At 26.5% G+C, this 27562-nt stretch overlaps 2 protein-coding genes across 5 annotated transcripts; both read right to left on the bottom strand.

The window, feature by feature from the left end:
• Positions 1-4762: 4762 nt before the first annotated feature.
• LOC135140102 (protein takeout-like) lies at positions 4763-7037 on the bottom strand. Of its 2 annotated transcripts, none has more exons than XM_064070515.1 (3): positions 5601-7037; positions 5172-5546; positions 4763-5114 (listed from the first exon to the last, which is right to left on the bottom strand). In XM_064070515.1, the coding sequence occupies exons 1-3, from the start codon at positions 5656-5658 to the stop codon at positions 4816-4818; spliced, it is 732 nt and encodes a 243-aa protein (XP_063926585.1). In that variant the 5' UTR covers positions 5659-7037; the 3' UTR covers positions 4763-4815. The 2 variants fall into 2 exon arrangements, with proteins under 2 accessions (XP_063926585.1, XP_063926584.1); XM_064070514.1 differs by having other exon boundaries at positions 5172-6046; positions 6102-7037.
• Positions 7038-12957: 5920 nt separating this feature from the next.
• Positions 12958-22913, bottom strand: LOC135140061 (protein takeout-like). Of its 3 annotated transcripts, none has more exons than XM_064070459.1 (3): positions 22771-22882; positions 13881-14255; positions 12958-13825 (listed from the first exon to the last, which is right to left on the bottom strand). In XM_064070459.1, exons 1-3 carry the CDS (start codon positions 22829-22831, stop codon positions 13527-13529), a joined length of 735 nt encoding a protein of 244 aa, XP_063926529.1. In that variant the 5' UTR covers positions 22832-22882; the 3' UTR covers positions 12958-13526. The 3 variants fall into 3 exon arrangements, with proteins under 3 accessions (XP_063926529.1, XP_063926528.1, XP_063926530.1); XM_064070458.1 differs by lacking the exon at positions 22771-22882 and adding an exon at positions 14306-14410 and having other exon boundaries at positions 12960-13825; XM_064070460.1 differs by lacking the exons at positions 12958-13825; positions 13881-14255 and adding exons at positions 21932-22289; positions 22342-22716 and having other exon boundaries at positions 22771-22913.
• Positions 22914-27562: the final 4649 nt, after the last annotated feature.

Below are 27562 nucleotides of genomic sequence, written 5' to 3'. Positions count from 1 at the left end.
CTTCTAAAAATCTTCATAGTTAAAACTTCGATCCTTGGAAATCTATTTGTTCAAATCATCTGTGGAGGACTTTTGTGTTATAATTTTTGGAAAGTGCCGTTTTCTAGATAACTGGATTTTAGAAAATGCCGCTTTGCTAAAATCGTTTCATTTTAAGAAAACGCCGATTTTTTAAACGCGTTGTTTTGCTGATTTTTAAAAATCATCAATGGAAAACGTCGCTTTAAATCTCCGCTTTTATAAAAACTGATTAGGAAAATGTTCGCTTCTTAGATTTCCCTACTAAAAAAAAACACATTTTTGGGATTTAACGTTTTCAAAGCTGGTTTCTAAAAATTTCCACAGCTTAAAATTATTTTGATTGTTGTTTTTAAAGAATCACTTCTAGAGAACGTCAATTTATATCTCCAGTTTTATAAAAATAAAAAAAGTCACTGCTTAGAATTGCCGAATTTTTTAAAATTCTGTTTTTAGACTTGAACATTTTGAAATCTCGTTTCTAAAAATCTTCATAGTTAAAACTTAGATCCTTGGGAATCTATTTGTTCAAATCATCTGTGGAGGATTTTTTTGTTGTAATTTTTGGAAAGTGCCGTTTTCTAGATAACTGGATTTTAGAAAATGCCGCTTTGCTAAAATCGTTTCATTTTAAGAAAACGCCGATTTTTTAAACGCGTTGTTTTGCTGATTTTTATAAATCATCAGTGGAAAACGTCGCTTTATATCTCCGCTTTTATAAAAATTGATTCGGAAAATGTTCACTTCTTATATTTCCCTATTAAAAAAAAACACATTTTTGGGATATAAGGTTTTCAAAGCTGGTTTCTAAAAATTTCCACAGCTTAAAATTATTTTGATTGTTGTTTTTGAAGAATCTCTTCTAGAGAACGTCAATTTATATCTCCAGTTTTATAAAAATAAAAAAAAGTCACTGCTTAGAATTGCCGAATTTTTAAAAATCCTGTTTTTAGACTTGAACATTTTGAAATCTCGCTTCTAAAAATCTTCATAGTTAAAACTTCGATCCTTGGAAACCTATTTGTTTAAAACATCTGTGGAGGATTTTTTTGTTATAATTTTTGGAAAGTGCCGTTTTCTAGATAACTGGATTTTAGAAAATGCCGCTTTGCTAAAATCGTTTCATTTTAAGAAAACGCCGATTTTTTAAACGCGTTGTTTTTCTAATTTTTAAAAATGTTCAGTGGAAAACGTCGCTTTATATCTCCGCTTTTATAAAAATTGAATCGGAAAATGTTCGTTTCTTAAATTTTGCTACTAAAAAAAAACACATTTTTGGGATTTAACGTTTTCAAAGCTGGTTTCTAAAAATTTCCACAGCTTAAAATTATTTTGATTGTTGTTTTTGAAGAATCACTTCTAGAGAACGTCAATTTATATCTCCAGTTTTATAAAAATTTAAAAAAGTCACTGCTTAGAATTGCCGAATTTTTAAAAATTCTGTTTTTAGACTTGAACATATTGAAATTTCGCTTCTCAAAATTTTCATTGTTAAAACTTTCATACTTAGAAACTAATTTGTCAAAACATTCTGTGGAGGGTTTTTGTAATTATTTTTAGAAAGTACCATTTTCTGGACAAATGTATTTCAGAAAGTACCGTTTTGCTAAATTCATTTCATTTTAAGAAAACACCGAACCTTGAAAAAATCGGTCGTTTTGACTGCCCTTTTTGAAGAATTGCTCCTAAGAAATGTCGCTTTAGGTTTCTGCTTTGATAAAAATTTATACAGAAGAGGGTCACTTCTTGGAAATGCCTAATTTTGTAAAATTCTTTTTTTAGTTAGTAACATTGGGAAATTTTGCTTCTAAAAATTTTTATAGTTAAAACTTGCATACTTATTACAAAATAATTTGTCGAAAGATTCTGCGGACGCTTTTTATTTTTATTTTTAGAAAGTGCCATTTTCTGGACAACTGGACTTCAGAAAGTGCCGCTCCGCTAAAATTGTTTCATTTTAAGAAAATACCGATTCTGAAAGAAAGTCCTGATTGCTTTGATTGCTGTTTTTAAAGAATCATCTCTAGAAAGGTCAATTTATACATCCATTTTTATAAAAATTAAAACAGAAGAAAGTCACTTATTGGAATGGTGGAATTTAATCCTCTATGACATTTTGAATTCTTTTTTCAAAATCTCCATAGTGTAGTACTTCTATAATTAGAAAACAATTTGTCCAAAAACATCTGTGAGGGATTTTTTGTTACTATTTTTGGAAAGTGCCATTTTTGGGACAAATGGATTTTAGAAAGTGCCGTTTTGCTAAAATCGCTTCATTTTAAGAAAACAGCGACCTTGAAACAAAATGTTTTTGATTGTTTTGATTGCCAATTCTGAAGGATTTTTTCTAGAAAATGTCACTGTGTGTCTCCGCCTTTATAAAAATTGATACAAAAAAAGTTCACTTCTTAGACTATCCTATTAGAAAAAATAGGAAATAACATTTTCAAATCTGGCTTCTTAAAATTTCAACAGCTTAAAATTTTCAAATTTAGAAAATAATCTTTCCAGAAATATCACCATCAGTTAAGGCTTTTTGTTAACATTTTTGGAAAGTGTCAGATCTGGGATAAATGTATTTTAGAAAGTGCCGTTTTGCTAAAATTGTTTCATTTTAAGAAAGTACCAATTAAAAAAATGCTAGTTGCTTTGACTCCTGTTTTTGAAAAATCATCTTTAGAAAATGTCTATTTATACATCCGCTTTTACAAAAAACGACTCAGAAAAAAATCACTGCTTAGAATTGCCGAATTTTTAAAAATTCTCTATATTTTGAAATCTTGTATCTAAAAATTTCCATTGCTTAGCACTTCCATACTTGGAAAATAATTTTTTCAAAAACATCTGTTAGGGATTTTTAGACAGTGCCATTTTCTGGACAAATGGATTTCAGAAAGTGCCGTTTTGCAAAATCGTTTCATTTTAAGAAAACACATTCTAAAAATTCCCAGGGTTTAAAATTTCCAAATTTTGAAAATAATAATCTTTTCAAAATATCAGTGAGGGACTTTTTGTTACTATTTTTCGAAAGTCCATTTTTAGAACAAATGGATTTTAGAAAGTGCCGCTTTGTTAAAACCGCTTCATTTTAAGAAAACAGCGAACTTGAAACAACATTTTTTTGATTGTTTTGATTGCCAATTCTGAAGGATTTTTTCTAGAAAATGTCACTTTGAGTCTCCGCCTTTATAAAAATTGATACAAAAAAAAGTTCATTTCTTTGAATGTCCCATTAGAAAAAATAGGAAATAACATTTTCAAATCTGCCTTCTTAAAATTTCAACAGCTTAAGAATTTCAAATTTAGAAAATAATCTTTCCAGAAACATCACCATCAGTTAAGGGTTTTTTGTTAACATTTTTGGAAAGTGTCAGATCTGGGACAAATGGATTTTAGAAAGTGTCGTTTTGCTAAAATTGTTTCATTTTAAGAAAGTACCAATTAAAAAAAATGTTAGTTCCTTTGACTCCTGTTTTTGAAAAATCATCTTTAGAAAATGTCTCTTTATACATCCGCTTTTACAAAAATTGACTCAGAAAAAGTCACTGCTTAGAATTGCCGAATTTTTAAAAATTCTCTATATTTTGAAATCTTGTATCTAAAAATTTCCATTGCTTAGCACTTCCATACTTGGAAATTAATTTTTTCAAAAACATCTGTTAGGAATTTTTAGACAGTGCCATTTTCTGGACAAATGGATTTCAGAAAGTGCCGTTTTGCAAAATCGTTTCATTTTAAGAAAACACATTCTAAAAATTCCCAGGGTTTAAAATTTCCAAATTTTGAAAATAATAATCTTTTCAAAATATCAGTGAGGGACTTTTTGTTACTATTTTTGGAAAATGCCATTTTTAGAACAAATGGATTTTAGAAAGTGCCGTTTTGTTAAAATCGCTTCATTTTAAGAAAACAGCGACCTTGAAACAACATTTTTTTTATTGTTTTGATTGCCAATTCTGAAGGATTCACTTTGTATCTCCGCCTTTATAAAAATTGATACAAAAAAAGTTCATTTCTTAGACTATCCTATTAGAAAAAATAGGAAATAACATTTTCAAATCTGGCTTCTTAAAATTTCAACAACTTAAACTTTTCAAATTTAGAAAATAATCTTTCCAGAAATATCACCATCAGTTAAGGATTTTTTGTTAACATTTTTGGAAAGTGTCAGATCTGGGACAAATGGATTTTAGAAAGTGCCGTTTTGCTAAAATTGTTTCATTTTAAGAAAGTACCAATTAAAAAATTGCTAGTTGCTTTGACTCCTATTTTTGAAAAATCATCTTTACAAAATATTAATTTATACATCCGTTTTTACAAAAATCTGCTCACAAAAAATCACTTCTTACAATTGGCGAATTTTTAAAAATTTTCTAACATTTTAAAATTTTGTTTCTAACAATTTCCATTGTTTAGAACTTTCATACTTGGAAAATAATTTTTTCAAAAACATCTCTTGGGGATTTTTAGAAAGTGCCATTTTCTGGACAAATGGGTTTCAGAAAGTGCCGTTGTTTTAACTGCCCATTTTGAAAAACTGGCTATAGAAAACGTCGATTTATGTTTCCGCTTTTATAAAAATTGATATAGAAAAAGTTCACTTCTTAGAATTTGTTGCTTTGCTAAAATTGTTTCATTTTAAGAAAATACCGATTTTGAAAAAAAAATTGTTCTTAAAATAAACGTCACGAAAGTGCCGATCCTAGAAAATACCGGCTACTGTTAGGAACAAAAAAACACTTAATAAAAGAGCAAACAGAATATTTATTTACTCAAACGATTTAACAAATAAATAATTCAATCGAACATTTCCTCGAGGGAAACCCTCGAAAAAAATCCGGCCGTTAATGTAGCGAACATCTGAGCCGGCATTTCCAAATGTTCATCTTTAATATCATCATACAGTTCCCTCCAGTTATCATTAATCAGCTGATTTATGCGTCTTCCAGAATCTTCATCTCCATTAAACAAATTACCAATTTCCACATGAATATTGTCAGCCATTCCGTCTACTTTACTTGAGGTTATTTTGGCGTAGGTTTTGCTATTTTTGGTCACTTCGTCGTAAGTAAGACGAAGAGACATGCTAAAATTGGCTACAAAAAAAAATTAAAGAAAACTAATTTTGAATTTAATTAAAAAAAAAAACTCACTGAAATCCAGCTTACTGACTCCTTCGCCATAAATCGGTATAGTGAAAACAGAACCATTTAACTTATAACCACACGAAGCTTCCACTTTAGGAAAAACACCAACCGCAAAAATAACTCTCTCCGTCAAATCGAAGTCAAAATTCGTCAAATTCACCCTCGATACTCCAAAAAATTTGCAATCCTTTAAGTGCTCGTTCAGTTTTATCAAGTTCGAGTTAATACTAGACGACATTTCGAGGATTTCCAAGGGCTCGACGCTAGGAAAACGCACTTTTTTGTAAGGTTTGTACATCTGGGAAATGCCGTGTTGAGCTGCTTTGAAAACGCACTCTTTGAGGTTAGGCTGACTACGATTACACTTCAAAAAATTCGGCGCTGGAACACCAACAATGTAAAAAACGGCCACTGGGCCAAAATTTTCAAACTTACGTAATTTTACGCACCAAACGGGCGCGACTACGCACAAAAAAAGCAACAAAAACCTCATTTTGACCACAAATTAAACAAAAATTTCAAACTTTTTTGTTTTACACACCAAGCTGACGCTACAACTCACACGAGAAGCAATAAAAAGATTTGGAACACTACATTAAAAAAATATGATAAAAAAATCGCCAGGGTCAGCAACGCTAATCAATTACTGTGGATCAATATAGAAAAAAAATTATATATATCACAAAACTAGTTTCTGCTACACACGTGCGTGCGTTAGATGATTAAAATTTGTTTACTTGAAGTTTGTCAAGTAATGACCTCCAGAATAAGGCTAACGGATCAGAAAGTTAATTTCTTTTGGTTCGTTGGATAGCACTGGATCCAAATCGGACCTCTGTGGGACACCACTTTTTGGGCATAGATGGTAAAGTCGATGTAGACTGGAATAACTTATTATTGCTGAATATTAGTGCAAGTAACACTGAAATATCTCACTTGATGACAAAGCAAGTATTTTTCCTATATTTTTCTAATCACTTTGCAAACACATTAGCAGTTTTATAAACTCGTTTCTCACAAATTGATTCTATCAGTGCGTCAGGTTCATTAAAGAACTTTCAACGATGCGATGTTTTGCATAATAATCGTCAGGCTGATGTCGTTTATGGCGATTTTTCATATCTTTCGACAGAACTGATCATTGCTGTTTGTTAAGGAAATTAGAATCCTTTGACTTCTCGATAGCTAAATATCATTCCTGGAATCATACTTCGATAAACGATGTATTTTTGCGAAGATTAATGGTTTTAAACCCCAACTATTTATTCCAGAAACTGGAGTTCCTCAAGGTCTGTCTTGGGACTGTTATTGTTTGGTGTATTGATTAATGACGTTGTTAGCGTAACTGATTTCATGCTCTTCTATTTACTGGTGACCTCAAAATCTACTGTAGCTTGACTTTTATGCTTATACTTGCAAAAAATATTGATGTGTCGTAATTTACGTGAATTTACCGAATACGTTTACGTCATCGGCTATGAATGACTTTCAGAAATCTTTCGTTTGGAAGGAAACAATTTCTTGAAATTCATGACTTAAATCAATAGTTTTTTGTTGTTAACAGAGGCGTTACTCAAGGGTCAAATCTGGGTCAGCTGTTGTTTAGTATATTTTTCAACGATGATGTGAATGTTATTAGTTGTGTATAAAAATAGCTAAAATAATAAAGACGAGTGAGAAGGTGTAATTTTGCAAGATGTAGATAAATCAACCCCTTCATCTTTACTATAAAATGTTCAATTGTTATTCTGTTAGACGCTGTGGCCAGACTCTTCTTAATACAGTAAACAAAAATTTTCTTGAGTTATAAGGATTATCATAAAAAAATAAAATTCGCAAAATTAAATCTTATAATTTTTCGAAAAATCTGGATTTATTTACCTTCGACCAATTTTTTGATGTCACATTTTTTCGTTTTATTAATTTTTTCAATTTTTGCATTTTTTATTATTTGTGTTAATAAATTGTTTAACTTTCAATTTTTTTATTTTTCATTTCTTTAGTTTTTCGATTTACAATTTTTCGATATCACAATTTTTCATTTTTCAATTTCTTGCTTTTTATTTTTCATTTTCTCGATTTTTTTTTATTTTTATTTTCTGGATTTTATATCACAGTTTTTCGATTTCTCATTTTCTCTCTTTATTTTTTCAATAGTTCTTTCGATTTTATTAATTTATAATAAATTTAATTGTGTAAATAAAGAAAACGAAAAAACGAAAAATTGTAAAATCGAAGAAAAATGATTTAATTTTACAATTTTTTGTTTTTTTGAAAATTTCATTTTTCTTTGATTTTACGATTTTTTGTTTTTCATTTTCATTGATTTTTCCAATTTCTCCCTTTTTTAATGTTTCGATTTAATAATTTTTCCTTTTTTCAATTTTTCAATTCCAAGTTATTCAACTTTTCGATATAACAATTATTCATTTTCCGATCTTTCGGTTTCTCAATTTTTCATTTTTACATTTTTCCATTTTTCGTTTCCGCAATTTTCCAAGTTCTTGATTTTTTTTCATTTCTCCGACTTTTGGATTTAATTTTGTCGATTTTACATCACAATTTTTCGTTTTTTCATTTCCTTTATTTTTTCAATGTTTCTTTCGATTATGTAATTTTTCGTTTATTTTATTTTCAAAATTGCTTTTTCAATTTCTCGATTTTTCATTTTTTCAATTTTTCAAATTCGCAATTTTTAGATTTCTCAATTATCTTTCCGATTTCTTTAATTTTCAATATTTCGATTTTACATTTCTTCGATTTTTCAATTTTTCAAGTTCTTAATTTTTATTTTTCATTTTCCCAGCTTTTTGGATTTTATAATGTTTCGTTTATTCAATTCTCAAAATTTTCAATTCTTGTTTCTTAAATTCCTCGATTTTTCAATTTTTTAATTTTTCAATTGTCCGAATTCTCCATTTCTTTAATTTTTTTAATTTTTCGTTTGTTAAACTTTAATTTTCTCAATTTTTTCAATTTCTTCACTTTTTCGATTTAAAATTTTTCGATATTACAATTTTTCATTTTTCGATCTTTCAATTTTTCGTTTCCTCAATTTTTCAATTTCTTGCTTTTTATTTCTCATTTTCCCGACTTTTAAAATTCATTTTTTCGATTTTATATCACAATTTTTTGTTTTTCCATTTCCTTTATTTTTATTCAATTTCTCAATTTTTCATTTCTGCAATTTTTGGATTTCTCAATTGTACGATTTTCCATTTTCCTTAATTTTCAATATTTCGATTTTGCACTTTTTCGATTTTAAAGTTTCTCAATTTTTAATCTTTCAATTTTTCAATTTTTTGTTTCTTCAATTTTTTGATTTACAATTTTTCAATTTTGCAATTTTTCGACATAACAATTTTTTATTTCTCGATCTTTCGGTTTCTGAATTTTACATTTTCCGATGTTCAATTCTGCATTTTTTCGATTGTTAAGTTTCCCAATTTTAAATCTTTCGATTTCTCAAATTCTCGTTTTTTCATTTTCTTCAATTTTTCAATTTCTCCGTTTCTCAATGTTTCGGCTTCATAATTTTTCTTTTATTCATCATTAATTTTTGTAATTTTACAATTTCTCGATTTCCAATTTATTCAATTTTTCATTTCTTCAATTTTACAATTTGTCAATTCTCAATCCGTCAATGTCCCCATTTTTCATTTTTCGATTTTTCAATTTTTCGTTTCCTCAATTTTTCAAGTTCTTATTTTTTATTTTTCATTTTCCCGACTTATGAAATTCATTTTTTCGATTTTATATCACAATTTTTTGTTTTTTCATTGCCTTTATTTTTATTCAATTTCTCGATTTTTCAATTTTGCAATTTTTGGATTTCTCAATTGTACGATTTTCCATTTTCCTTGGTTTTCAATACATATTTCGATTTTGCAATTTTTCGATTTTCGATTTTGCACTTCTTTGATTTTAAAGTTTCTCAATTTTTAATCTTTCGATTTTTCAATTTATTGTTTCTTCAATTTTTCGATTTACAATTTTTCAATTTTGCAATTTTTCATTTCCCGATCTTTCAGTTTCTCAATTTTACATTTTCCGATCTTTAATTTTCCATTTTTTCGATTGTTAAGTTTCCCAATTTTTAATCTTTCAATTTCTCAATTTCTCGTTTTTTCATTTTCTTTAATTTTTCAATTTCTCCGTTTCTCAATGTTTCGGCTTCATAATTTTTGGTTTCTTCAACTTTTATTTTTCCAATTTTCCAATTTCTCGACTTCCAATTTATTCAATTTTTAAATTTTACAATTTTTCCATATAACAATTCTCCATTCGTCGATCTTTCAAGTTCCCAATTTTTCATTTTTTGATTTTTCACTTTTTCCTTTCGTCAACGTTTCAATTTCTTGATTTTTATTTTTCATTTTCCCGAATTTTGAATTTCATTTTTTCGATTTTACATCACAATTTTTCGTGTTTTCATTTCCTTTATTTTTCAATGTGTCTTTCGATTTTATAATTTTTCGTTTCTTCAATTTTCAAAAGCTTCAACCCTTGTTTTTTCAATTCCTCGAATTTTTTATTTTTTAATTTTTCAATTTTGCAATTTTTTAATTTCTCAATTATCCGGAAAATCGGATAATTGAGAAATTCAAAAATTCTTCTTTCTTTAATTTTCATTATTTCGATTTTACAATTTTTAGATTTTCGATTTTGCACTTTCTCGATTTTTAAATTTCTCAGTTTTTTTAATTTTTCGATCAATATTTCGTTTCTTTAATTTTCAATTTTCGAAGTTTTTGGTTTTTTCATTTTCTTTAATTTGTGGATTTCTCCTTTTTTCAATGTTTCGGCTTCATAATTTTTCGTTTTTCAAGTTTCATTTTTCCATTTTTAAATTTCTCGATTTCCAATTTATTCAATTTTTCATTTCTCGATCTTTCATCTTATCCATTTTGAAATTCTAGATTTATATTTTTCATTTTCCCGACTTTTGAATTTAATTTTTTCTATTTTGCATCACAATTTTTCGTTTTTTCATGTCCTTTGTTTTTCCGACGATTTTATAACTTTTCGTTTAATTGAATTTTCAAAAATTTCAAACCTTGTTTCTTCAGTTCCTCAATTTTTCAATTTTTTAATTTTGCCATTTTTGGATTTTTCAATTATCCGATTTTCCGATTTCTTTAATTTTCAATTTTTACCTTTCTCAATTTTTGATCTTTCGATTTTTCAATTTTTGGTATCTTAGATTTTTTTTATCAAGAAACTGAAAAATCTAAAATCGAAAATACGAAAAATTAAAAATTGTAAAAATTGAAAAATCAAAAAATAAAAACCGAAAAATAGCAAATCGAAAAACTGGAAGTTTTCACATTAAAAAAAGAAAAATTATAAAATCAAAACATTGATAAACCAAAAACCTGAAAAAGTAAAGGAAAGAAAAACCGAAACAAAAAATTACCAATCGAAAAATTGAAGAAATGAAAAATTGAAAAATCGAAAAATTGAAACATCAAAAAACTGGTAAATTGAAACACTATAAATTTAAAAATGATGACTCGAAGAGTTGCAAACTGAAATGAAAAAAACAAAAAATTGTAAAATCCAAACATTGAAAATTCGAAAAATTGTAAAAATAAAAAAAAACAAAAACCATAACGAAAAAATGCAAATTGAAAACTCGAGAAATTTTAAATCGAAAAATTGCAAAATCTAAAATTGAACAATAAAAAAAAATAAAAATCCGAAAATGGCAAATCGAAGAAGTAAAGAAATGAAAAATTGTAAAAAAATGGAAAAACTGAAGAAACAAAGGAAACGAAAAATTGCTAAAAAAGTTGTGAAACTTCCTTTATTTGTCCAGATCCGTACTGGGGTAATGAAAGCCCACCTGGCTTTGAAATCTATGAGTAGAAAAAAAGGGAAAAAGAATCAATTTTCAATCTCTGATTTTCCAATTTCTAAATGTTTGAAATTTGCAATTTTTGGTTATCCGATTTTCCTATTTCCTTAATTTTTAATCTTCCGATTTTTCAATTTTTCGTTTATTCAATTTTTCAAGTTCTTGATTTCAAATTTTTAAAATCTTCATTTTCAAAACATACTCTTTCGTTTTTTCAGTTTTGTTTTTTTAATTGCACAATTTTGAAATTTTTTTGACTCGAAAAAACCGAAAAAACGAAAAACTGCACAATCAAAAAGGTAACCCTGGAAACTGAAAAATAATTAAATATGAAGAAATTCAAAAATTAAAAATCGAAAAATTGAAAAATCGAATAAATGAAACAGTTTTCAAATCCAATAATTGAAACATGGAACAAAAATTAAACTCCTAAAATTGCGGAAGTGATTTTTTTTTTAAATTATAATTATTCTTACATATTAAAATCAATACTAGAAAAACTGCAAATCAAATATTGAAGAAAAGAAGAATTGGAAAACCGAAAAACTGAAAAATTGCAAACGGAAATATTGAAAAATCCAAAAATTGAAAATTTTCAAATTGAAAAAAGAAAAATCAGAACACTGAAAAACCGAAAAATTGAAAAAAGTAAAGAAAATGAAAAACCTAAACGAAAAACTGCAAATTGTAAAACTGAAGAAATGAAAAATTGAAAAATCGAAAAATTGAAACATCAAAAAACTGGTAAATTGAAAAACTATAAATTTAAAAATGATGACTCGAAGAGTTGCAAACTGAAATGAAAAAAACAAAAAATTGTAAAATCCGAACATTGAAAATTCGAAAAATTGTAAAAATAAAAAAAAACAAAAACCAAAAATGCAAATTGAAAACTGGAGACATTTTAAATCGAAAAATTGCAAAATCTAAAATTGAACAATAAAAACAAAATAAAAATTCGAAAATCGCAAATCGAAGAAGTAAAGAAATGAAAAATTGTAAAAAAAATGGAAAAACTGAAGAAACAAAGGAAACGAAAAATTGCTAAAAAAGTTGTGAAACTTCCTTTATTTGTCCAGATCCGTACTGGGGTAATGAAAGCCCACCTGGCTTTGAAATCTATGAGTAGAAAAAAAGGGAAAAAGAATCAATTTTCAATCTCTGATTTTCCAATTTCTAAATTTTTGAAATTTGCAATTTTTGGTTATCCGATTTTCCTATTTCCTTAATTTGTAATCTTCCGATTTTTCAATTTTTCGTTTATTCAATTTTTCAAGTTCTTGATTTCAAATTTTTAAAATCTTCATTTTCAAAACATACTCTTTCGTTTTTTCAGTTTTGTTTTTTTAATTGTGCAATTTTGAAATTTTTTTGACTCGAAAAAACCGAAAAAACGAAAAACTGCACAATCAAAAAGGTAACCCTGGAAACTGAGAAATAATTAAATATGAAGAAATTCAAAAATTAAAAATCGAAAAATTGAAAAATCGAATAAATGAAACAGTTTTCAAATCCAATAATTGAAACATGGAACAAAAATTAAACTCCTAAAATTGAGGAAGTGATTTTTTTTTTATTATAATTATTCTTACATATTAAAATCAATACTAGAAAAACTGCAAATCAAATATTGAAGAAAAGAAGAATTGGAAAACCGAAAAACTGAAAAATTGCAAACTGAAATATTGAAAAATCCAAAAATTGAAAATTTTCAAATTGAAAAAAGAAAAATCAGAACACTGAAAAACCGAAAAATTGAAAAAAGTAAAGAAAATGAAAAACCTAAACGAAAAACTGCAAATTGAAAAACTGAAGAAATGAAAAATTGAAAAATCGAAAAATTGAAACATCAAAAAACTGGTAAATTGAAAAACTATAAATTTAAAAATGATGACTCGAAGAGTTGCAAACTGAAATGAAAAAAACAAAAAATTGTAAAATCCGAACATTGCAAATTCGAAAAATTGTAAAAATAAAAAAACAAAAACCAAAACGAAAAAATGCAAATTGAAAACTCGAGAAATTTTAAATCGAAAAATTGCAAAATCTAAAATTGAACAATCAAAAAAAAAATAAAAATCCGAAAATGGCAAATCGAAGAAGTAAAGAAATGAAAAATTGTAAAAAAATGGAAAAACTGAAGAAACAAAGGAAACGAAAAATTGCTAAAAAAGTTGTGAAACTTCCTTTATTTGTCCAGATCCGTACTGGGGTAATGAAAGCCCACCTGGCTTTGAAATCTATGAGTAGAAAAAAAGGGAAAAAGAATCCCTCTGGAAACAAGTTCCAGACCAACAGCATGTGAAAAAGCTTGTGTCATTTTGCCAAAAAAGACGAAAAAGCGTCTCGATTTAAGAAAAAATCAACTAAGACTGGTAACAGGTGCGTAGAAACATAAATACAAGTGGAAGCAAGGACTGGAATAGGAAGCCAAGAAAGAAATTTTTGTCTAGTTTTTGTTTATGTTGCTGTGTACACAAATACACATTTCACCACTTAGACTTTCAGTCAAACAACTCCTCCAGCGACACTCTTGAAAAAAAACCTTTCAAAATAGTCGCCAACATCCCACCCGGTATATCCAAATACTCATTTTTAATATCATCATACAGTACACTCCAATTTTCATTGACAATCTCGTTCACCCTCCTTCCGGCTTCTTCATCCCCGTCGAACAAATTATCGATCCTGAAATGCAACTTTTCAGGTTTGCCGTCCACTTTACAAGTGGCTATTTTCACGTAAGTCTTATTGTTTTTGACAACTTCGTCGTACGTAACATAAAAACTCATGTTAAAACTGGCTAAAGCAAAAAACAGTTTTAGTCATAGCTTAAAGCGATAAAATCACCCCCTTACTGAAGTCCAGCCAGCTGGGTCCTTCGCCTTTGAGCGCCACCCCCAAAATCGTACCGTTCAGTTTATAGTCGCAAGACGATTCAACGAACGGAAGATTGGCGTTTGCAGATATAACCCGCCGTTGGAAATCGAACACGAAAGTTCTAAATCTTCCCTTGGACACCCCATGGAACTGGCAGTTCTTCAACCGTTCGGTGAGCTTTATCAAGTTCGTATCCACGTTAGACGACATGCTCAGGAGTTCTAGAGGCTCCACGCCAGGTAAGCGTACCTTTTTGTGAGGTTTGTACATTTGAGCGATGTCGTAATTGACAGCTTTGATAAGACATTCTTGGAAGTTTGCTTCATGGCGGTTGCATTTTATAAAATTTGGGGCTAAAAATGGACTTTGAAAGAAAGAAAGTGGGTTTATACAATTGACTTACGTAGTTTTACGCACGTGGTGGGGAAGACAAGAAGGCACAACGTTAACACGAAAGTTTTCATTGTGATTTATTTCCGTGACAGAGTTAAAACTGATCATACGTCAAAAAAGTGTGCATTTTATATGAGTAAACAAGGTTATCAACGTCGAAGTACGTATTTATCACGTCAAGAATTCGAAACTTGTTCGATTGCATAATGATAGCGGCGAATAATCTATGAAAATTCCTGGTTTTATTATATTTTTTGGTACAATTAAGGTAACAAATAAATAATTGCATATTTTTGCCATTTTAGTAGATTTAAATGAGGAATTAAAAAACTGGTCGAAGGTTATTTCGACAAGACTTCCCTCGTAGCTTAAGTGCAGTTCAACAAATGATAACATAATGTGTTCGAATCATAGACGGTGACGGAGTGTGGGCGGGGCTCTACATACATTCTAAAAAATATTAAGTGTCATTAAAAAAATCATTAAATCATTTTTTAGAAGTTCAGAATCTTCAATAATTTTATAAAAGTGTAATGACTTACTAAATTGAAGAAGTGGACTCCCGTTTCCGTCTGTCCTCTGTCTGTCTGTCTGTGTTGTTTTTTATTTGACAGATAATCTCCGAAACTACTGGACTAATTGTTGTAGAATTTTGTATGTATATTAGGACTATCATTCAACTGATACATTAGTAAATTTGTTTTCAATTTAATTAAAATAAGATAGAATAAATTATATTTTATAATTTTTTGAGAAAGCGGGATTTATCTACCTTCGACTAATTTTTTGATATCATTTATCATTTTAAAATTTTTCGTTTTTCCGTTTTCTTAATTTTTTCAATTTTTCGATTTTTTATTATTTCGGTTTTATAATTTTTCGATATTAAATTTTTCATTTTTCAATTTCCCGTTCCTCAATTTTTCGACTTCTTGATTTTTGTTTGTCATTTATCAATGTTTTTTCGATTTTATAATTATTCGTTTATCCAATTTTTCAAATTTTCAGTCTTTAATTTTCCAATTTCTAAATTTTTGAAATTTGCAATTTTAGGTTATCCGATTTTCCTATTTCCTTAATTTTTAATCTTCCGATTTTTCAATTTTTCGTTTATTCAATTTTTCAAGTTCTTGATTTCAAATTTTTAAAATCTTCATTTTCAAAACATACTGTTTCGTTTTTTCAGTTTTGTTTTTTTAATTTTACAATTTTGAAATTTTTTTGACTCGAAAAAACCGAAAAAACGAAAAACTGCGCAATCAAAAAGGTAACCCTCAAAGATGGAAACTGAAAAATTAAATATGAAGAAATTCAAAAATTAAAAATCGAAAAATTGAAAAATCGAATAAAGGAAAAAGTTCTCAAATGCAATAATTGAAAAATGTAAAAAAATTAAACTCGTAAAATTGTGCAAGTGAATTTTTTTTATAAAATTATAATTATTCTTGCATATTAACATGAAGACTAGAAAAACTGCAAATCAAATATTGAAGAAATGAAGAATTGGAAAATCGAAAAACTGAAAAATCTAAGAGTTCAGAAAACCGAAAAACTGAAAAACTGCAAATGGAAATATTGAAAAATCCAAAAATTGAAAATTTTCAAATTGAAAAAAGAAAAATCAGAACATTGAAAAACCGAAAAATTGAAAACTTGTGAAATTACAAATCGAAAACAGAAAAATTTAAAATGAAAACTCGAATAATTATCGTAAAAAAGAAACAAAAAAATAAAAAATTGAAAAATTAACAAAACTAAAAATTGAAAAAATTGAAATTGAAGAAACAAAAAATTATAAAATCGGAATATTGAAAAATAGAAAAATTATAAAAATAAAAAACAATGAAAAACCAAATCAAAAATTTAAGATAAAAATCGGAAACCTAAAAATTGGAAAAAATCGAAATATCTAAAAACTGAAAAAACGAAAAAGTAGAAAATCGAAAAACTGCAAATCGAAGAACTGAAGAAAAAGAAAAATCGAAACGTTGAAAAAGTCTAAAAATTGAGGAACTTAAAAATGGAAAAAATTAATGAATTGAAAAATTAGAAAGAAGAAAATCGAATGGAATCGTAAAATTGAAAAATCTAAAATGAAAAAGTTTAAAATCCAATATGTAATTGAAAAATGGAAAAAATCTAAACTCGTAAAACTGAAAAAGTGAACAAAATTTTAAATTATAATTATTATTACATATTAAAATGAAAACTAGAAAAACTGCAAATCAAAAATTGAAAAAAACCGAAAAATCAAAAATGTAAAAGTTGAAAAACCGAAAAATTGAAAACCGAAAATCGAAATATTGAAAAATTCAAAAACTGAAAAATTTCACATTAGAAAAAAGAAAAATAATAAAATCAGAGCATTAGAAAATCAAAAAATTGAAACAAAGAAAATGAAAAACTGAAACGAAAAATTGCAAATTGCAAAACTGAAGAAATGAAAAATTGAAAAACTGGAAAACTAAAATTTGAAAACTCGTAAAATTACAAATCAAAAACAGAATAATTTAAAAATCAAAAAACTCGAATAACTACATTTCGTAAAAAAGAAACAAAAAAAAATAAAAAATAGAAAAATTAACAAAACGAAAAATTGCAATTGAAAAAACAAAAAAGTATAAAAAAATCTAAAAATTGTAAACATAGAAAAAAATAAAAAACCAAAACAAAAAATTGCCAATCGAAAATTTAAAGAAAAGAAAAATTAAAAATCGGACAACTAAAAAATGGGAAAAAATCGAAAAATCTAAAAACAGAAAAACTGAAAAAGTGTAAAATCGAAAAACTGCAAATCGAAGAACAGAAGAAACGAAAAATCCAAACGTTGAAGAACTTATAATGAAGAAATTAAAAATTCGAAAAAAATAATGAATCGGGAAATTAGAAAGAAGAAAAAACGAATCGAATCGGAAAATTGGAAAACTCAAAAAAATTATAGATTCGTAACTAGAACACTGAAAGATGGGAATTGAAAAATTAAATATGGAAAAATTCAAAAATTACAAAGACAAAAATCGAAAAATCAAATAAATAAAAATGTTCTAAATTTAATAATTGGAAAATGGAAAAAATCTAAACTTGTAAAATTGAGGAAGTGAAAAATTTTAAAAATTATAATTATTATTGTTACATATTAAAATAAAAGCTACATAAAACTGCACATCAAAAATTGAAGCAACGAAGAATTGAAAAATCAAGAAACCGAAACGTCTAAAATTGAAAAAACGAAAAATTCAAAAATGTAAAAGTTGAAAAACCGAAAATCTGAAAACCGTAAAATTGACAAGAAAAATTACAATTCGAAAACTTGAGAAATAAAAAATTGAAAAATTAATAACTCAAAACTCGTGACACAAATCGAAAATATATACAAATATTTTAAAATGAAAACTCGAACAGTTACATGACGTAAAAAACAAACAAAATGAAAAATTGGAAAATTCGCGAAACAAAAAATTAAAAAAAAATCGAAAAATCAAAAAAATTATTAAAAAAATGGAAAAGTCACGAAACAAAAAATTTAAAAAAAATCGAAAAATCAAAAAAATTGTAAAATCGGAACATTGAGAAATCGAAAATTTGAAAAATTAAAAATTCAACAAATTTTAAATAGAAAATTACAAAATCCAAAAATTGAAATTTTCAAAAGCTGTAACATTGAAAACCGGAAAAATTTAGACATGAAAACTCGAAAAATTACATACTGAAAAACCAAAAAATTAGAAAAAACTGAAAAATCTAAAAATTGAAAAAAAACGAAACATTGGAAAATGGAAAAAGTGGAAGATCGAAAAACTGCAAATCCAAGACCTGAAGAAACAAAAATCGAAACGTTGAAAACTAAAGACAGAGAAACTTAAAAACAGAAAAAAACTAATGAATCGAAAAATTAGAAAGAAGGAAAAAATTTAAACTCGTAAAATTGAGAAAGTGATTTTTTTTTTAAATTATAACTCTATTATTACATATTAAAATTAAAAAATCTAAAAGTTGAGAAACCTAAAAACTGAAAACTAAAAAATTGAAAAATCTAAAAACTGAAGAAATGAAAAATTGAAAAATTAACGAAACGAAAAATTGAAAAATCGAAAAATTGTAAAAATAAAAAAATAAAAAACCAAAACGAAAAACTGCAAATCGAAAATTTAAGGGAAGGAAAAATTAAAAATCGAAAACCTAAAAAATTTAAAAAAATCGAAAAATCTAGAAACTGAAAAAACGAAAAATTGTAAAAAAAAACTTAAACAAATGCTGCAAAATCGAAAACAGAAAAATTATTAAGATGAAATGAAAAATGAAAAAATTAAAAAATTATAATTGAAAACTCGTAAAACTGCAAATCGAAGATCTGAAGAAACAAAAATCGAAACTTTGAAAACTAAAAAGAGGGAAACTTAAAAACAGAAAAAAATTAATGAATCGAAATAAATTAGAAAGAAGAAAAAAGGGATCGAATCGAAAAATTGGAAAATTCAAAAAAATTATAGAATCGTCAAAATTGTAGAGTCGGAGAACTATGACACTGAAAAATGGAAATTGAAAAATTAATTATGGAGAAATCGAATAGAATGAAAACGTTTTAAAATCTAATAACTGAAAAATGGAAAAAATTTAAACTCGTAAAATTGAGAAAGTGAAAATTTTTTTAAATTAACGAAACGAAAAATTGAAAAAACTGAAATTGAAAAAACAAAAAATTATAAAATCAGAACATTGAAAAACCTAAAAAATTGGAAAAAATCGAAAAATCTAGAAACTGAAAAAACGAAAAATTGCAAAACCGAAAAATTGGAAAATCGAAAAACTACAAATGGAAGAACTACATAAACGAAAAATCGAAACGTTGAAACATTAAAAGTTGAGAAACTTAAAAAATGGAAAACATTAATGAATCGCAAAATTAAAAAGAAGAAAAATCGAATCGAATCGAAAAATTGGAATGCTCAAAAAAATTATAGAATCGTCAAAATTGTAGAGTCGGAAACTGTAACCCTTAAAGATGGAAACTGGAAAATTAAATATGAAGAAATTAAAAAATTAATAAAATTGAAAAATCGAAGAAATGAAAAAGTTTTAAAACCCAATAATCGAAAAATGGAAATTAAACTCTTTACGAAAAATGGAAAAAATCGTAAAAATGAAAAATTGAAAACTTAAAAATTTTGAAAGTTGAGAAACCGAAAAACTGAAAACTGACTGCAAATCGAAATATTGAAAAGTCCAAAAATTGAAAATTTTCACATTGAAAAAGAAAAATCATAAAATTAGAACATTGAAAAACCGAAAAATTAAAAAAAATAAAATGGAAAAACGAAACAAAAAATTGCAAATTGAAAAATTACAAAATCTAAAAACTAAAACATCAAAAAGTTGTAAAATCGAAAACAGATAAATTTTAAAATGAAAACTCTAAAAACGTTACATTGCAAATTGAGAAGCTGAAAAAATAACAAATTATAAAATCGGACCATTAAAAAATCGAAAAATTCCAAAAATAAAGAAAATAAAAAACTGAAAAAAAAAAATTGCGAATCGAAAATTTGGAGAAACGAAAAATTGAAAAAAGAAAAATTGAAATGATTAAAAATTGAAAGCTCATGAAATTTTAAATCGAAAAATTACAAAATCTAAAAACTGAAACATCCAAAAGTTGGAAAATCGAAAAGTGAAAAATTTAAAACTGAAAACTCGAATAATTAATTATCGTAAATAAGAAACAAAAAAATTAAAAATTGAAAAATTGACGAAACGAAAAGCTGAGAAAATGGAAATTAAAAACATTGACTCCGGCGAAATTCTGAGCCAGATTTTGTTTGCCACTCCTCACTACAGCACAAGATCCCAATCTCTGTTTAAATTCAACTGCTTTAAGACCAACTACTGTCTCCACTCATCTTTACAGAGACTTTTATGGTTGGGTGCTCTGTGCCGTACTGAGGTTGATTTTACAGGTGTGAGTTTTAAAGTTTTTAGTCCCAGCTTAGGAATTTATTTTAGAATGTAAGTTGTGCGTTTCTGTTTATTGTAGTTTATTGCAGTTTTTTTTTTCTTTATTTTACTCTGTAATAGCTTTATTGGCGTTAATAAATGCAATTATTATTATTATTGAAATAAAAAACCGAAACGAAAAAAAACAAAAATTAAAAAATCTAAAATTTGAAGAATCAAAAACTGAAAACTCGAAAAAAATTCAAAATCTAAAAATTTTGACTTGACCTAACCTGACCCGACTCGAAACGAAAAACTGTAAATCAAAAATTGAAAAATTAAAAATTGAAAATTTGTGAAAAAACAAACCAAAAAATTGCAAAAAAATCTACAACAAATGTCGCAAAATCGAAAAGAGAAAAATTTTTCAGATGAAATAAAAAATGAAAAAATTAAAAAATTATAACTGAAAACTCGTAAAATTTCAAATTAAAAAATCTAAAAACTGAAACATACAAAAGTTGGAAAATCGAAAACTGAAAAATTTTAAAATGAAGACTCGATAAGTTACATATTTTCAAAATAAAGAAAATACAAAACCGAAATGAAAAACTGCAAACAGAAAAATTGAATAATTAAAATTTAAAATGGAAAATTTGTGAACTTATTCTAAAATCCAAAACATCCACAAGTTGAAAAAACGTAACAAACCAATTTTAAATTGAAAACTCGAATAGTTACATTGTAAATTGAAAAAAATGTTAGTTAGTCTTCGTCATGGCTACGTCATCGCTGGCGCAGTCGCGCAGACTACCGCCGAACACGCACTCCATCTGTTTCCTAACAAAAAATTATAGTATTATCAAAATTGTAAGGTCGAAAAACTGTAACATTGAAATATCGAAAAACTGAAAAATCTGAAATTGTAAATTTGACTACTAGAAAAATTACAAATCAATAATTGGAGAAAAAAAATTGAAAAATCAAGAAACTGAAAAATCTAAAATTGAAAATACGAAAAATTAAAAATTGTAAAAATTGAAAAATCAAAAAATAAAAACCGAAAAATGGCAAATCGAAAACCTGGAAGTTTTCACATTGAAAAAAGAAAAATTATAGAATCAAAACACTGATAGATCGAAAAACAGAAAAAATAAAGTAAAGAAAAACCGAAACAAAAAATTACAAATGATGACTCGAAGAGTTGCAAATTGGAATGAAAAAAACAAAAAACCAAAACGAAAAAATGCAATTTGAAATCTTGACAAATTTTAAATCGAAAAATTGAAAAATCTAAAACTGAACACTCAAAAAAAATAAAAATTCGAAAATCGCAAATCGAAGAAGTAAAGAACTGAAAAATTGTAAAAAGATGGAAAAAGAAAAAATCGAGAAACTCAAATCGAAACACTGCTAAATCTAATAATTGAAAAATTCATAAGTTGGAAAACTGAAAATTAAAACTTGAAAACTCGAAAAATAGCAAATCGAAAAACTGAAGAAACAAGGGAAAAAGAATCCCTCTGGAAACAAGTTCCAGACCATCAGCATGTGAAAAAGTTTGTGTCATTTTGCCAAAGAAGACCAAAAAGCGTCTGGATTTGAGAAAAAATCAACCAAGACTGGTAACAGGTACGTAGAAACATAAATACAAGTAGAAGCAAGGGCTGGAAGAGGAAACCAAGAACGAAATTTTTGTCTACTTTTTGTTTATGTTGCTGTTTGCTGTGTACACAAATACACATTTCACCACTTAGACTAATTTCAGTCAAACATCTCCTCTAGCGACACTCTTGAAAAAAAACCCGTCAATATAGTCGCCAACATCTGACCCGGTATATCTAAGTACTCATTTTTAATATCGTCATACAGTACACTCCAATTTTCATTAACAATCTCGTTCATCCTCCTTCCAGCTTCTTCATCGCCGTCAAACAAATTATCTATTCTAAAACGTAAGTTTTCAGGTTTTCCGTCCACTTTACAAGTAGTCAATTTCATGTAAGTCTTGTTGTTTTTGACAACTTCGTCGTACTTAACATAAATACTCATGTTAAAATTCGCTACAGAAAAAACCCTTTTAGTCAAACTTAAAACGAAACATCGCCCCCTTACTGAAATCCAGCCAACTAGGTCCTTCGCCTTTGAGCGCCACCCCCAAAATAGTACCATTCAGTTTATAGTCGCAAGACGATTCAACGAACGGAAAATTGGCGTTTGCAGATATAACCCGCCGTTGGAAATCGAACACGAAAGTTCTAAATCTTCCCTTGGACACCCCATGGAACTGGCAGTTCTTCAACCGTTCGGTGAGCTTTATCAAGTTCGTATCCACATTAGAGGACATACTGAGGAGTTCTAGAGGTTCGACACCCGGTAAGCGTATCTTTTTGTGAGGTTTGTACATCTGAGCGATGTCATGATTGGCAGCTTTGGGAAGACATTCTTCGAAGTTTGCTTCATGGCGGTTGCATTTTATAAAATTTTGGGCTAAAAATGCGCTTTGAAAGAAAGAAAGTGGATTTAATTATAGAGTCAACTTACGCAGTTTTACGCACGTGTGGGGGAAGACAATAAGGCACAACGTTACCACGAACGTTTTCATTGTGAGTTATTTCCGAGACAGAGTTAAAACTGATCATTCGTCAAAAAAGTGGGCATTTCATATGAGTAAACAAGGTTATCAACGTCGAAATACGTCTGCTTCACGTCAAGAAATCGAAACTTGTTCGACTGCATAATGATGGCGGCGAATAATCTTTGAAAATTCATGGTTTTATTATATTTTTTAATGCAATTAAGGTAACAAATAAATAATTGCATATTTTTGCCATTTTAGTAGATTTAAATGAGGAATTAAAAAACTGGTCGAAGGTTATTTCGACAAGACTTCCCTCGTACGTTAAGTGCAGTTCAACAAATGATAACATAATGCGTTCGAATCATAGACGGTGGCGGAGTGTGGGTGGGGCTCTACATACATTCTAAAAAATATTTAGTGTCATTAAAAAAATCATTAAATCATTTTTTAGAAGTTCAGAATCTTCAATAATTTTATAAAAGTGTAATGACTTATTAAAATGAAGAAGTGGACTCCCGTTTCCGTCTGTCCTCTGTCTGTCTGTCTATGTTGATTTTTATTTGACAGATAATCTCCGAAACTACTGGACTAATTGTTGTGAAATTTTGTATGTATATTAGGACTATCATTCAAATGATACATTAGTAGATTTGTTTTCAATTTAATTAAAATAAGGTAGAATAAATTATATTTTATAATTTTTTGAGACAGCTGGATTTATCTACCTTCGACTAATTTTTTGATATCATTTATCATTTTATAATTTTTCGTTTTTTCGCTTTCTTTATTGTTTCAATTATTCGATATTACAATTTTTCATTTTTCAGTTTCTCGTTTCCTCAATTTTTCGAGTTCTTGATTTTTATTTGTCATTTTTCAATGTTTTTTCGATTTTATAATTATTCGTTTATCCAATTTTTCAAATTTTCAGTCTTTAATTTTCCAATTTCTAAATTTTTGAAATTTGCAATTTTTGGTTATCCGATTTTCCTATTTCATTAATTTTTAATCTTCCGATTTTTCAATTTTTCGTTTATTCAATTTTTCAAGTTCTTGATTTCAAATTTTTAAAATCTTCATTTTCAAAACATACTGTTTCGTTTTTTCAGTTTTGTGTTTTTAATTTTACAATTTTGCAATTTTTTTGACTCGAAAAAACCGACAAAAAGAAAAACTGCGCAATCAAAAAGGTAACCCTCAAAGATGGAAACTGAAAAATTAAATATGAAGAAATTCAAAAATTAAAAATCGAAAAATTGAAAAATCGAATAAATGAAAAAGTTTTCAAACCTAATAATTGAAAAATGGAAAAAAATTAAACTCGTAAAATTGAGAAAGTGATTTTTTTTTAAATTATAATTATTCTTACATATTAACATGAATACTAGAAAAACTGCAAATCAAATATTGAAGAAACGAGAAACTGAAAAATGAAAAATTGTAATATCGAAAAATTGAAAAAATAAAGAAAGCGAAAAAACGAAAAATTATAAAATGATAAATGATATCAAAAAATTGGAAAATGGAGAAACTGAAAAATCTAAAAGTTCAGAAAACCGAAAAAATTAAAAATTGCAAATTGACATATTGAAAAATCCAAAAATTGAAAATTTTCAAATTGAATAAAGAAAAATCAGAACATTGAAAAACCGAAAAATTGAAAACTCGTGAAATTACAAATCGAAAACAGAAAAATTTCAAAATGAAAACTCGAATAATTATCGTAAAAAAAAATAAAAAAAATAAAAAATTGAAAAATTAACGAAAAAATTGAAATTGAAAAAACAAAAAATTATAAAATCGGAATATTGAAAAATAGAAAAATTATAAAAATAAAAAACAATGAAAAGCCAAATCAAAAATTCAAGATAAAAATCGGAAACCTAAAAATTGGAAAAAGTCGAAATATCTAAAAACTGAAAAAACGAAAAAGTAGAAAATCGAAAAACTGCAAATCGAAGAACTGAAGAAAAAGAAAAATCGAAACGTTGAAAAATTCTAAAAATTGAGGAACTTAAAAATGGAAAAAATTAATGAATTGAAAAATTAGAAAGAAGAAAATCGAATGGAATCGAAAAAATGAAAAACCTAAAATGAAAAAGTTTAAAATCCAATATGTAATTGAAAAATGGAAAAAATCTAAACTCGTAAAAGTGAAAAAGTGAACAAAATTTTAAATTATAATTATTATTACATATTAAAATGAAAACTAGAAAAACTGCAAATCAAAAATTGAAAAAAAAACGAAAAATCAAAAATCTAAAAGTTGAAAAACCGAAAAATTGAAAACCGAAAATCGAAATATGGAAAAATTCAAAAACTGAAAAATTTCACATTAGAAAAAGGAAAAATAATAAAATCAGAACACTGAAAAAAGAAAAATCATAAAATCAGAGCATTGGAAAATCAAAAAATTGAAACAAAGAAAATGAAAAACTGAAACGAAAAATTGCAAATTTCAAAACTGAAGAATTGAAAAATTGAAAAACTGGAAAACTAAAATTTGAAAACTCGTAAAATTACAAATCAAAAACAGAATAATTTAAAAATCAAAAAACTCGAATAATTACATTTCGTAAAAAAGAAACAAAAAAAAATAAAAAATAGAAAAATTAACGAAACGAAAAATTGCAATTAAAAAAACAAAAAAGTATAAAATCGAAACATTGAAAAATCTAAAAATTGTAAAAATAGAAAAAAAAAAATAAAAAACCAAGACAAAAACTTGCCAATCGAAAATTTAAAGAAAAGAAAAATTAAAAATCGGACAACTAAAAAATTGAAAAATCTAAAAACTAGAACACTGAAAGATGGAATTTGAAAAATTAAATATGTAGAAATTCAAAAATTACAAATTCAAAAATCGAAAAATCAAATAAATAAAAAAGTTTTAAATTCAATAATTGGAAGATGGAAAAAATCTAAACTCGTAAAATTGAGACAGTGAAAATTTTTAAAAATTATAATTATTATTACATATTAAAATAAAAGCTACATAAAACGTCAAATCAAAAATTGAAGAAACGAAGAATTGAAAAATCAAGAGACCGAAAATTCTGAAATTGAAAAAAAACGAAAAATTCAAAAATGTATAAGTTGAAAAACCGAAAAACTGAAACCGTAAAATTGACATGAAAAATTACAATAAAATATTGAAAAATTAATAACTCAAAACTCGTGAGACAAATAGAAAACACAAATATTTTAAAATGAAAACTCGGACAGTTATATGACGTAAAAAACAAACAAAATAAAAAATTGGACAATTCACGAAACAAAAATTAAAAAAAAAATAAAACCAAAAAATCAAATGTTTATAAAATCGGAACATTGAAAAATCGAAAATTTGAAAAATTAAAAATACAAAACTCGAGAAATTTTAAATAGAAGAATTACAAAATCCAAAAATTGCAAATTTCAAAAGCTGTAACATTGAAAACCGGAAAAATGTAGAAATGAAAACTCGAAAAATTATATTTGAAAAACCAAAAAATGAGAAAAAACTGAAAAAACTAGAAATTGAAAAAAAAAAACGAAACATTGCAAAATCGAAAAGTGGAAGATCGAAAAACTGCAAATCCAAGAACTGAAGAAACAAAAATCGAAACGTTGAAAACTTAAAATAGAGAAACTTAAAAACAGAAAAAAAGTAATGAATCGAAAAATTAGAAAGAAGAAAAAACGAACCGAATCGAAAAATTGGAAAATACAAAAAATTATAGAATCGTCAAAATTGTAGAGTCGGAGAACTGAAAAATGGAACTTGAAAAATTAAATATGGAGAAATCGAATAAAATGAAAAAGTTTTAAAATCTAATAACTGAAAAATAGAAAAAATTTAAACTCGTAAAATTGAGAAAGTGAGTTTTTTTTTTAATTATAACTATTATTACATATTAAAATTAAAAAATCTACAAGTTGAGAAACCGAAAAACTGAAAACTAAAAAATTACAAATCGAAAAATTGAAAAATCCAAAAACTGAAAAATTTCAAATTGGAAAAAAGAAAAATTACAAAATCAAGGCATTGAAAAACCGAAAAATTGAAAAATCTAAACGAAAAATTACAAATTGAATAACTGAAGAAATGAAAAATTGAAAAATTAACGAAACGAAAAATTGAAAAAATTGAAATTAAAAAACCAAAATATTATAAAATCGGAACATTGAAAAATCGAAAAATTGTAAAAATAAAAAAATAAAAAACCAAAACGAAAAACTGCAAATCGAAAATTTAAGGGTAGGAAAAATTAAACATCGAAAACCTAAAAAATTGGAAAAAATCGCAAAATCTAGAAACTGAAAAATCGAAAAATTGCAAAACCGAAAAAGTGGAAAATCGAAAAACTACAAATGGAAGAACTACAGAAACCAAAAATCGAAACGTTAAGACACTAAAAGTTGAGGAACTTAAAAAATGGAAAACATTAATGAATCGCAAAATTAGAAAGAAGAAAATCGAATCGAATCGAAAAATTGGAATACTCAAAAAAATTATAGAATCGTCAAAATGGTAGAGTCGGAAACTGTAACCCTTAAAGATGGAAACTGGAAAATTAAATATGCAGAAATTAAAAAATTAATAAAATTGAAAAATCGAAGAAATGAAAAAGTTTTAAAACCCAATAATCGAAAAATGGAAACTAAACTTTACGAAAAATGGAAAAAATCGTAAAAATGAAATATTGAAAACTTAAAAATTTTAAAAGTTGAGAAACCGAAAAACTGAAAAACTGCAAATCGAAATATTGAAAA

Source organism: Zophobas morio, unplaced genomic scaffold (assembly GCF_036711695.1).
Source record: "Zophobas morio isolate AGI-343-1 ecotype UQ-CSIRO unplaced genomic scaffold, CSIRO_AGI_Zmor_V1 ptg000038l, whole genome shotgun sequence".
In the NCBI taxonomy this organism is placed as follows: domain Eukaryota; kingdom Metazoa; phylum Arthropoda; class Insecta; order Coleoptera; family Tenebrionidae; genus Zophobas; species Zophobas morio.
The sequence above is the reverse complement of the archived record's forward strand: the minus strand, read 5'-3'. Positions and strand labels throughout refer to the sequence as shown.

Coding starts and splice junctions, on each gene's coding strand:
- LOC135140102 (XM_064070514.1), bottom strand. CDS start 5,658: ATGAGGTTTTTGTTGCTTTTTTTGTGCGTAGTCGCGCCCGTTTGGTGC. Junction 5,115..5,171: donor AGTCAGTAAGCTGGATTTCA/GTGAGTTTTTTT, acceptor TTTTTTTTGTAG/CCAATTTTAGCATGTCTCTT.
- LOC135140061 (XM_064070460.1), bottom strand. CDS start 22,831: ATGAAAACGTTCGTGGTAACGTTGTGCCTTATTGTCTTCCCCCACACG. Junction 22,717..22,770: donor CCACACGTGCGTAAAACTGC/GTAAGTTGACTC, acceptor GCGCATTTTTAG/CCCAAAATTTTATAAAATGC. Junction 22,290..22,341: donor ACCTAGTTGGCTGGATTTCA/GTAAGGGGGCGA, acceptor TTTTTTCTGTAG/CGAATTTTAACATGAGTATT.